This window comes from Numida meleagris, chromosome 2, assembly GCF_002078875.1.
Source record: "Numida meleagris isolate 19003 breed g44 Domestic line chromosome 2, NumMel1.0, whole genome shotgun sequence".
In the NCBI taxonomy this organism is placed as follows: Eukaryota; Metazoa; Chordata; class Aves; order Galliformes; family Numididae; genus Numida; species Numida meleagris.
The window spans coordinates 106,130,002-106,142,258 of NC_034410.1; the positions used below are offsets into that span (position 1 = coordinate 106,130,002).

Below are 12,257 nucleotides of genomic sequence, written 5' to 3' on the forward strand. Positions count from 1 at the left end.
TCAGACCATGACTCTCTGAAGGCATTCACATGAAGAGAAGTTGATGATGGAGAGGATTTAATTTCACATAGATTTAATTGATAGCTAGTTGGTAGTTCTCTCTATAGCTCATTTTTCTACCTATCTAAGCTAGGACGAGCCCACACTCCGGAAGTTCCTGTTTCAATGCATTAATTCTCAAAGGAGCCTAGGCACCTATCGTAAAGTTAGGCACTTTTTAGGTGACAGAGGTCTGGCAATATTCATCTCCATCTCAGTATCCCCACATTCCAAGCCTTAACACGCACACTTAACCCACACATGTGAGCTGTCAAAGAGGTTTCAGCGCATAAGTGCAAGCAGGGCAAGATTCATATGTAGCATGACTCCATTTTTCAGTGCACAATCTCTGACTTTTTGTCCAATCTTTCTGAGCTCCTGAGGCTACAAAGGTCTTTACCACATTTCCTTGTTCTATCTATCTGCATACAAAGGATATATTTTAATTACTTTCAGTACACATTCTTAATTATTTTAAAATTTGTGGTTTCTTTATCACAGACAATAAACGTAGCACACTTGTAAAATTATTAGAACGCAGCTATATGTCGTGAATGCAAAAGGGCAAATATCTATCAGGTACTGGTCAGACGGCAGGATAACTTTCTACTGGGAATAAGATGCACGGTTTAATGAAGTGTCTATCACTGATTTTTTTCTAAAAATATGTGAAGTGTCACTTACGCCTATAATTTTTCTCTGCTGCTGCCAACCATATTATTTAAAACATGAGACAATTATAACACCAATAGCTTTTTTTTTGTCAAAATATATATTAAAATTCTTTAAAACATTACATTTGCAAAATTATTTTACAGGTTAAACTGAAGTTCTCACTGTTATGTATGTATCTGCAGCTCCACATACAGTGCTTTATACTGTCTTTCAAACATTGAGTATTACAACTGATTGATCTTTTGATAGCATATGAACAGTCTAGTCTGAACCGTCCATGCACTTTGCCTATATTAACACCAGAAATAACAGTAATACCAAACCATAAAAACCTTATGCTTGTAGAATAGTCAGGTAGTGGTTAATTCACATGAGAATGGAGGAAATCCTCTGAAAATGGAAAAAAAAAATCGAAGTATTCATTAGCACTGTTGAGGTGTTCATTTCCTTACTACAGCTGTTATTCAAAGACTACTTGAGGTATGTGACAACTTGTTGATCAGCAAGCTCAGTGAATTCAGCCATGCCTAGATAAGAAGGCACAATATGTCACCTCAGTTCCCGAACCTTCTGCTTTGGCTTTCTCCTTCTCCTCACCTGAGCCCTTCAAAGCCACAAATGACATCATACAATCCTTGCTGAATAACAGCAGCAAAATCAGGCTTTCTACCCAAGGTACAGACTGGCTTTCCAAAGCAACAAGCAACTACTTGTTCCCAGGAGACAAGGAAAAATAGTCCCATTTATTTGGAACTATTTTCTTGCTCTTACGTGGATACATTTTGGAAAACATGAGACACAGTCAAATTTTTGTTTGCTTGATGGTTTCCAAAGTCAAGTAAATAAAAATCAAAATAGTCTTTATTTTTCACTAAAAAAAGTGAGGATTACTATCAGATTCTGTCACCTAGAGACATTCCAAGAATCCTCACACTGAAATTCCTTCCATCTGCAGATGAACTGCTGTCCTCTGGGAAGGGGAAGAGCATTAAGGAGATGTGAAGAAGAATGGAAAGTCGCTCTTCCCTCTTTCAGTAATTTCTTCTAGTCAGATGAAAGGAAATGCACATGGAAAAAACATGCTCCAGTTTTCTCTCGTGGCAAAAATAATACTTAAATAAAATCTGCTATGCAGTTTAACACTCTGCTCTTAAGAAACTACTAACCATGGTCATTAAATCCTCAGGAGTTTAATGTTCACAGCTCCTCAGAAAAGCAAATTACTTGGTAAACCATCCATATTATGATGAATGAACATTAACATGAGAGTGCACCAGAACTTTATGTGAAAAAAGTACTACAGTTTGCAATTGCATAACTCTGCCATTTTCAGGGCACTTACACTAAAAGACAAAAGTGGAGAACAAGACTGTTGGAGGTGTTTAAGTGCAAGGGTGATGCAAGTGCTAAGCACTCCCCAGCAACCCCTTCCTTCTCTAGATAAGGGGTCCTGGTTGTCCTTTTACTTATATCAAGAAGAAGGGCTCGAAATTATCAGAAAGCTTTACTAATTATTACAAAAAGAAGGCTGCAATATTTGGGAGGGAATGGCAGTAGGAGGAGAAGAGGAAAAGTGGCATTATCCAGCTCCATCTTACTCCCAGGCTCAAAAACACTTTTTGGGTATTTTAAAATAGCTGATGTGTCCTTGAAGGCCATCTGCTTTCCCTCTCTGTGTTAGGAATGGCTTCTGTTAGAGCTAGAAGTGAGGACAATGCAGACAGCAGGCAGGATGCACAGACAGCAATGCACACAGACACAAACATGCATGTGTGACACATACAAGATGTGCTCTCACTGAGCTCCTGCAGGCTGACCTCTGCCCAGCACTGCATCGAGACCCAGGTGTTCAGAGGGTCAGGTGAGGGAATGAAGGTTTAAACAGTAGGAAATGTAAGAGTACGAAGAGAAAAGTAAGCAGGGAAAACAAGAGAAAAGAAAACGAGCAGAAGCAAAGTTTGGCAACATAGAAGAGAGAAGAGATGGGAAAACAGGAGACAACTTGTCCAGAATGGAAGAGCAGAGCCAGCTCACCAGTGGGTCAAAAGTAGTCTCCAAGACCAAGGTCTGCACTGCTGAACACAAGACAAGTGTTACCTTCTGGCTGCCATCCACACAGCTTAGCAGTATCTCCAGCTGTTGCCAGCTGGTCACATCCACACCTCACCACAGCTGGTGGAGGGGTCTGAGTCTGAGGCCTTGTTACTTGTACAACTCATAACCTCCTTAGCATTGAGTCTGTTTCAGTTCCACAGGATCTGAAACAACCTGGAGACTACCTTGTAACCCAGAGTGAACCTTCAAAGATCCCAATGTCCAGGTTGGGAGAGGGCTGAAGAATGGTGCAAGCCACAGAATGGTGCATGCCTCCAGAATGGACTATTTCCAAAACAAAATCTTGCTATAACCTTGCAGAGAAAATGGAAAAGAGAAGGAGGGAGTGAGCTAACCATTAATCAAAGCAGAGAGCTGGATCTTCACTTGGCTTCCTGGGCCTCTCCAGCACTGCACTACGAACGTATCCCAAGATTAGAATTTGAAATAAAGAGAAGAACATAAAGCACGTCTACCCAAACTTCAGAGTCAGGAAAGTAAGCTGAAGACTTGTAGCTGCCTTTACTGCAGGGAAATAGTTACTTCAGTTCAAGCTGGTCTTTAAGCTAACAGACAAATTGTATTAGTCCAGATTGCACCATAGTGTGTGATACAGCCACATCCATTCAGAGATACTGAGCAAAACTGATGTGAGCTGTTTACATTTGAATTGCTAACATCATAATGGCTCCACAGGTATTGACGTCATCTTAGCAGCAACAAATATTCTATGGTTTACCTTCCTGCCTAGAAATCACCTGCTTCAACCTGTTCATTAAATATGCAATAATCTTGTGATTTATCACAGGACTTATTATCCCCAGTGGACATATTGCAAAACTGAGGCACAGATGAGCAATGATTCACCCTAAGAGTATCTAGCAAAGGATACAGCCACAATATTATTAGAAGGATCTTGTTTATAGACACAACTTAATTATGAACAATACCAGTACCAGTGTATCCAAATAAGTCACCCAAATTAGCTCAATTTTGTAGTTGAGATCACTTTTGCAGAAGGAAATAAATAAGTCCAGAATGAAAAGGCTGCAAAATAATTATTTCCCAAACTGATGTTTAAAACAACTATATATCAGGTAGCAATCATGGTTTAGTTTGCAACACACTGAATACGTGGTTCTGTGATCCTTCTAACATTTCATGTGAGATTAGATGCCTCCAGTGGAAGAATACAGTGGCTGTTCCCACAGAGAAAAGATGAGAGCCATCTAACAACGACACAAGAATATACACGAAGATCATAAATATTGTGATGTCTGCTCTTTTCCTGCAAGCAAACACAGCCACCACAGGCACACTTGCAGCTTAAGAGTGCTCAGCAACAATTCTCACTTCTAGCAAGTTATCTCATAATTACGTAACACAAACTTTCTCTCTTTCTCTCTTCAGTATTTTATACTTTTGTAACCACTCAAAAATTAAAGAAAACACTTAAATATTGAAACATCTGGGAATAATCTTCTATCCACCTTCCAGATCCCTATAGTGCCCTAAGCACAAGGATTTTTAATTTTACTTTACATTACTTTTTACAGGTTTGTAGATGTTACAGGTTTGGGGTTTTAACAAAAGCTTCACAAAGGGAAAGTAAACTGTAAGACAACAAAACACAGCTATACAACATCGTGGATGCCAAATAAATTTCAAATGTTCAGCAGTTTAAAAGTGCTGATGTATTCCAAAACACAAGTCTGGCACTTTTAATACTGAAATTCCTTTCTGTTGTACCATCATTTAGTTAATTATTCACAAGTAAATTACTTGGATTTTTTTTTTTTTTTTTTATGTTCCATTGCTTAGTTTGGACAAGCCCATCCACACATCTACATTTTGATTAGGTCACTGATACTTAAGACCTGGAGGTATAAGCCTCTAAGACATCTAGGGCTGAAGTTTACAACAGAGTGGAAACAGAAGAAAAGCATTTGTAACTGAGGCTGGAGAAGAGCAGAGGTTGGAGAGCATGCAATTGCATCCTCAGATACAAGTGATTTTCCTCTGACTTTCCCCCTTTCAATTCCATTAGCCTATGCACACTCACAGTCATGAAACTCTATCAAGTTAAACTACCCCTAGAAAAATACTCAAAATCCTATGCGATGATTTGGACACCTCAGCAATTCCGACTAATATTATTAAGTTGTTAGGGGGTTGTTATTATGCAAACCACTGTGCTATGGTTACTCCTTTGTAGATATTTACTCATCATTCAGACATCCCTCCCCATTTTCAGGAGCCCCAGCATGGACAGCATGCCACACACTACACATCCCATGAGGTTATGGGGCACGTGAAGCTGTAGGGCGAGATAGGCTGCTCTGAGGGAGTCATGCCTGCTAGTGACCTCTCATCTTGCCTGCAATGCGGTGCCATTGCCTCAAGATCACAGGGTAATTCAAGACAGAAAAGACCTCAGGAGGTCAGCACTATGATTGTATGAAAGAACTTCTAACATGACAAGGAAGTCAATTGGTATGTAGGTTTTTTTGTTTGTTTTTGTTTTGTTTTGCTTGCTAATCTCTTTGTGTATGTGTACAAACACTTGTGTTATACAAACAGTAGCCAGAATTCTCACCTAGAGGGATCTCTGTTTGACTGTGCACCCAAACCTCTGGAGAGCCCAAAGAAACTGCTCTAGTCTCAAAAGGGCAGGCAGATAAAAGCGGGCTGCGGTTTTCGTGAGGGTTCTGAACACGAGTTCTGTACCACATGTGCTAAGTAAGCAGTCATGTGATCAAGAATCTTGATGCTTAAGAGAGAGGCAATATTTCACAGAATGATGCAAAAATCCAATTACTTCCTCTATGACACGATCCGGACAGAAGAAAACAAATAAAATAAAATAAAATAAATATTTTACATCCTTTTCACAGATTCACCTTTGCAATTAGTCTTCTGTTAAATATGGATGAATAAACAAAAACACAAATGAATACATAAACGTGTATATAAGCATATCCTTGCTTATCCCATATGCAACAATCCAATGAGCATTTCAGAGCACTAACATCTCTTGATAAAGCAATAAAATGAAATTATATTATTGCTATTTGGAATTTTATGAGACTCTAGGCATACAGTTTTATCCAGAGCATGTCCAAAAAGTGATCTAATGAACAGAAAATCTTTGTAACTTCGTGGGTGAAATTCAGCACCCAAAACCAGGTACAATTACACCATCACTGGGAAGAAGTCCTGCGGCTGGTAATATCAAATGCAACATCTTTATGATGTAATTTCATTATGTTGCTGACTCATTAGCATTAGTATTTGATCTGTATAATGATTACAGAGCACTTGATACACTACATTATGATGTCAGCTACCATTACAACAGGATGAAGAATAAGAAATGAGAGGCATACTGTAGTTCATGGCCCATGACTCTTCTAGACATGCACACAGAGAGAGAAAACATAAAGCTAATGAAAAAATTGGTTTATTTGACATATTATTCATCCATTTTTAATTACAATCCCAGTCTTTCAATTCACAAATTCCCAGAATCCCAGAATGGCTGAGGCTGGTAGGGCCCTCTGGGTCCATTCGGCCCACTCCCTGCTCCAGCACAGACACCAGAGCAGGGGCCCGGGCCCACATCCAGGTGGCTGCTGAAGGTCTCTGAGGAGCAGACCCCACACACAGCCTCTGGGCAGCCTGTGCCACTGCTCTGTCACCTGCACAGCACAGAAGTGCTCCTGGTGTTCTGAGGAAACCTCCTGTGTTCCAGTTTGTGCCCATTGCCTCTTGTCCTGGCTCTGGACACCACTGAGAAGAGCCTGGCCCTGTACTCTTTGCAGGTATTTATACACATTAAGATCCCTCATTAAGCCTTCCCTTCTCCAGTCTGAGACCTGGGCTCAGCTCTCAGCCTCTCCTCATGGGAGAGATGCTTCAGACCCTTTGTGGCCCTACACTGGGCCCTTTCCAGTATGCCCAGGTCTCGTGCTTCTGGTATTGAAAGCAAAATTCCTATTCAGTCAATGTGAGCAGAACCCATTATGTTTCTCAGTCTCTTAGTTACACAGGTAGCCTTGGAAATGCATAAAGATTTAACACAAATACAATATTGTATTTTTTCACATCAGTCCAATCCTGGATTTACACAAAGTAATCTACTAGAAGATGCTGAACACACTTTAATCTTTTGGTGTATGTAGGCGTATGAGAGAAACAAACTAACCTTGAAACATGATGATTAGACCTGATACTGTTTCTCCAGCCCACCAAACTAAAGGGAGGTAACCTGAGAGGTCTTCCAGCCCTGTGCTTCCATCTACTGCAGGATCACGTTCATTAGGCATTCAGGAAGCAGATCAAGTTACCATGAGGTGATTAGCTCTGCCTTCCAATTGCTTGTGATAAATTACCATGCTGGTGAATTAAAATAAAACACGCTAGCCAAAACTTGCCTAAGAAAGTTGTAAGCATAGAATTAAAGAATCATAGAATGGGCTGGATTGAAAAGGACCTCAAAGATTATCGAGTTTCAACACCCCTGCTGAGTGCAGGGTCGCCAACCACTAGACCAGGCTGCTCAGAGCCACGTCCAGTCTGGCCTTGAACACCTCCAGGGACGGGGCATCCACAACCCCCCTGGGCAACCTGTTCCAGTGCGTCACCACCCTCTGTGTGAAAAACTGCCTCCTAATATCTAACCTAAATCTCTCCTGTCTCAGTTTAAAACCATTCCCCCTTGTCCTATCACTATCTACCCTCACAAACAATCGTTCCCCCTCCTGTTTATATGCTCCCTTCAAGTATTGGAAGGCCACAATGAGGTCACCCCGGAGCCTTCTCTTCTCCAAACTAAACAAGCCCAGCTCCCTCAACCTTTCCTCATAGGAGAGGTGCTCCAGCAGCTCTTTGCAGCAACTGGTTTGTAACACCCTAAGCACTGGATTTTGCATCCCTCTGAGAGAAATTGAATGATTTCTTAAGACTGGTGAAATGGTTACACAATCTCCCACAGTACCTGCTGTTCCAGTGCTTGGCTGCTCTTATCATCACAGCACCCAACTTACATTTCTCTTTGTGCAGCCAAAGCTTGTATATTATCTTTCTTTAAAAGGGCATGCACCAGGAGTAACTGGCTGGTATTCTCCTAGTCTGAGCATATTATGACTGTTTCTCTCAGCTTGTGTTTTCTGAGACTCTTCATAATTTTAAAGCCATTTTCTGGACTGTAAATTGTGTCCCAAAGCAAGTAGAACACATTATTCTATCCGATACCCAAGTGGTACCTCAAGGACAGCATTATATGCAGCCCCTTTGATTTTCTATGACACTTCACATGTAATAACTTCTCTTGTTTAAAACAGCTACAACTCTGCTGGCACACCAATGCCAGGTATCCGTTTTGCAGTCTGTTGTCTTTTATTTTACAGTTGAAATGCTGATTTTCTTTCCCTTACACATTGTACCTTACTGACTGAATTGCATCATATTTATTTCTGGCCATTATATCCCTTTTTCAGGAACATTTTAAATCATAAGCCTATTCTTCAAAGTCCCTTGGTATCACCTGAAAATTTTACAGGAGTACTCTCTGTTCTGGCAACTAATGAAAATATTGAACAATAATGGAGCTGGGACAGAGACAGCTCTGTAGGTAGAACTCCATTTGATATAGCTTCCTATGCTGTCAGAGAACTTTAGAGCAATACATTTCCCTTTTATGTTGATTTCTTCTTAATTACCTGTACCTAGTTTATTTACAAGAAAGTGGGACAGTATCAGAAGTCTCACTGAAATGAAATCACATCTACTTGATTTAATGTCCCCTTCTCTTCACAGGGAGTTAAGCTCTGAAGGTATCTCAGAGGACAGAAATGCTGCGGATATATGAAGTGAAAATGTGGTGTCTTAGACCTTAACTTGTAACTTTGTATCTGATTTTCATATGGCATTTTGCCAAGTCTATTCTTTGAGTCAAGCCGATAGACTTTGTACTTAGATCTCATTTATTCAGAAACAGGATGAGGTGTGAAAGTTTCTGGTTTGGAAAATCTCAGAACGTAGGTCCTATAGAGAGGCCAGCTCAAGGTAAGTTTGCAGAGGAAATCCTAAGTGATGAGAACAGGCTATGACAAGAGCTCATTGTTAACGTTATTTGACTCTGGCAAGGAGGATAAAAGAACTAAATTCTGCTATTATTTGTTCTCATTACCTGGCTATCTCAGAATTGCCTGTTTCTAACAGAAATCCAAACAGTCAGGAAAAAAAAAAAAAAAAGGCAGTTGTACCGTGTAGTTCCATGGGTGTTCTTCTAGCTCTGCAAAATGCTGGTAATAGAAATACTGAAGTAGGAACAACACTGACCCAAGTCCTAAAATTGCAGTTGGTTGTAGCTATTCCCAATGGTAGGAAGCAGCACCAAGTCTAGGTATGAGCTTATTCCACTCTGCAATTGCAGTGAATCTCCTGTGCTTGCAATTGTCTGAAATCAGTAGGTGTCCATCTGCCCCCCAGGCAGGAACATGGCAGAATTATCACAGCAGCAATACCAAGGGTTGCATGTCTCGTCATCACACCTGCCACCTGTTCACTGCACAATTTGGACCAGAGCAAAGAAAAATGAACTTCTGAATGGCTGTGTCCCCACTGGCATTCAGAATAGACCAACAGGAGCATATTTGTAAAGCAAAATAGCTGACACTGAGAATCTAGTGTCCACGTCATAAGGATTTCAGAAGGTTTTACACCAAACTCGTTCTAGTCTGACTTCGTAGACTGCATGCTAATAACTGCACTAGTGTGTTCCTAATGTACCTAGCTGAGGGTCATTCCAAGGGAATCCCTTTTGTGTGATTCAGGGTGGCTCTGTGACACGAACCAAAGCTTGGTAATGACAGTCTTGCTTAAAAGCACACTCCTGATCTGAGCTATAATGCTAAATATGCATGCACCTGATGATGCTAAAGGGTGCTGAAGTTTCTGCATTCATTAGGTCTGCCATTCCCTTTGCAAAGAACTGTATGGGTTTTGTTGCCAAGATCCTCCTCCCACTGCGAACAAGAGACAGAAAATGGCTAAGGCATACAATTGGGGCATTCATGGCAAAGAAATGAGTTCAGCTGTGTGAAGATTTTGAAAATTACAAAGTGATTTATTCTTGCAAAGTGTACCTTTGTGAAACAGAATTGATTATACTCTCTTTTAAGTTGTGTTATGTTTGGCTCTTAGTTGTCAGTGGAGAAATTGTGCAAAGTGCAGATCGCATTGAGCCACTGTGTTAGTGCAAATACAGTGCTGCAATGTAGTGCACAGTGGAGATGGATGCCTCTATCTAGCTTCCCAGGCACGCTTCAGGTCTGAAGCAATAGGCTGCTTTAGCTCTCATAAATCCTCCCAGAGCTTATCCAGTTCTACACAGGGCCAGCTCTCATGCCCCTGCACACTAGAGCTGGGTCCACCAAAAAAGAAATTGGAGGAAACCCGTGTCTGCTGGGTACAGTGAGCTGAGTTTAGCACTGGTCCTGTTGACTCGGCAGTAAAGGAAGCAGGGCTAAGAAGCTGGAGGTGCAGGCTGAGGCCTTGGGTTGGAGCTGAAAATGGGGGAGATGGCAGTCTCAGAGCAATGAGGAGCAGAAGAGTTTAATCTCAGGCCTGGGAGGAGCAAGAAGCTGTGGTTGTGGTGGCAGTGTTGGGCACAGGAGCGAGCAGGGAGGAGTTGGGGTGAGCTGGAGGCTTGTGATAGGGTCTGCTTGCCTCACCTTGCTGCATTCCCCGTGCACATTTGGAGGCTTGAACACACTGTGAGCAGCAATGCAGGAATGGGCCACTGCCCGCTCTGCCACCACCTCCTGCAGCCTTGAGCAGGGTGGGCAAGTATCCTGACCCGCAGTACCCACCTCACCCAGTTGTGCTGCTCTGCGTCACTTGTTTCTGCCATGTCCCTGCCCCAAGCCACCTGGGATAATGAAGAAGTTACTGTTTGGTCTCACTTCTCTAAAACCTGCACTTACCATCGTTTTCCAGAACACAGTTTAACAGATACTTCTCAAGTGTGCTGGCTGACCTCTATGGTTAAGAAAGCAGTCCAACATATTTTCCAACGCAACCAAGAAACCAAAGTCATTTTAATACACTCAAGTAAAACATTGCAATATGTGATTCTGCCTTCTGGTAATGATTAATTCTTAAGTAGCACACAATGGTTACAAGTTTGTTTGTTTTTTTTAAATGTTATTTTGGTTCTTCTCCATCTGCATTTTTTTTTTTTTTTTGCAGCTACTTCCACTCAAATGATAAGGAAGAATGTAACACAAACTCCTTGTGTTTGCCTAACAAACTCCAACTGTTATGTCTGCTCCTGCTCAGAATAGATTTTTATTTTTCCTCTGGCGATCTCAGTCAGGAGCTCGGCTCTGCCGCCCAAGCACAGGTCTGTGCAGCTCACAGCCAGCAGCAGCCCGCAGCACGGCTGACGCCCAGCCAGGTTAGCACGTTTATCAAGCTGCTGGCAAAACAAGCTGTTGGGAAGTGTCCTGGAGCAGGTCTTGAAGCCGTAGTTGCTCTCAGATAACTCCCTCAGCAGTGAGCAGAGCTGGGTGGGAACCCCAGAGAGCAGACAGCCGGACTGGGTAAAAGCAAGAAGCATGAGGAGCGCAAGGTGGGAACAACTTTGGGAAACTGGGCCTGAAATAAGAGGCTGGCTGCTGGAAGGTGGAAGCCGGCACATCCCCGTGCCTGTAGGATGGAACAGGTGAAGGTGTGCTGGTGGGGCTGCACAGCACGTCCTGGGCACCCGCATCTCTGCTGAGGCACAGTGCAGGCAGCGGCCTGGGAACAAAACTTGGCATCTTGTACATCTGCTGCACACTGATGGTAAATCAAGATATTTAACGATCCACCCATTCATTTAAATTCTACAAGTCTCTTATTTGCAAACATGAGGTTTGTTTCAACTTGTTTAAAGTAAGCTTTTTTCCTGGCTTTTGTATTTATTTCTCAAAGCTGAAGCATTTTTCTGAAGGAAGGATGTGCACGGAACCCAACCAGCCCCATAAAGATGCACACAGAGACTATTCCTCCCCCACGCTTTACCAGAGGTAAGGTAAGTGTGGGCTAGGTGATCTCCAGAGGTCCCTTCCAACCCCTACGTTCTGTGACTCCGTGATTCTTTAAAACGCAGTCGGCTTTCCGAGACGCAGCTACCCGCAGAAAACCCGGTTACCTGCTTTCCACCAAGACCTGACGCTTCGCAACACCCGCTCACCTCCCCGGAGCCTTGAGCAGGCAGCGGGGTTCCGCGCCGCCCCAGTCCGTGCCGGAGCCCCGGGACACCCGCAGGGGCCGGAGCCCACCCGGCTCGGAGCCCCGCGGGACCGCGCCGTTACCTTGTAGTGGCGGAAGCCGTCCAGCTGCCGGCCGCTCACATACCGACGCCGCCACATCGCGTCGCGCCGCGCCGCGCCGGGCGGGGA

The 12,257-nt window shown here is 42.7% G+C and overlaps 1 protein-coding gene across 2 annotated transcripts in view; it reads right to left on the reverse strand.

Moving 5' to 3' along the window:
- Window positions 1–12,251, reverse strand: part of LOC110393974 (ethanolaminephosphotransferase 1-like) — a 48,795-nt gene extending 36,544 nt beyond the window's left edge. The window contains exon 1 of one of the 2 annotated variants that reach the window (XM_021387537.1): window positions 12,171–12,251. In XM_021387537.1, the coding sequence (XP_021243212.1) occupies window positions 12,171–12,227 (57 nt within the window). In that variant the 5' untranslated portion in view covers window positions 12,228–12,251. Of the gene's footprint in view, window positions 1–7,012; window positions 7,308–12,170 lie in introns of those variants that run through there. The other variant, XM_021387538.1, reaches the window with a different exon arrangement.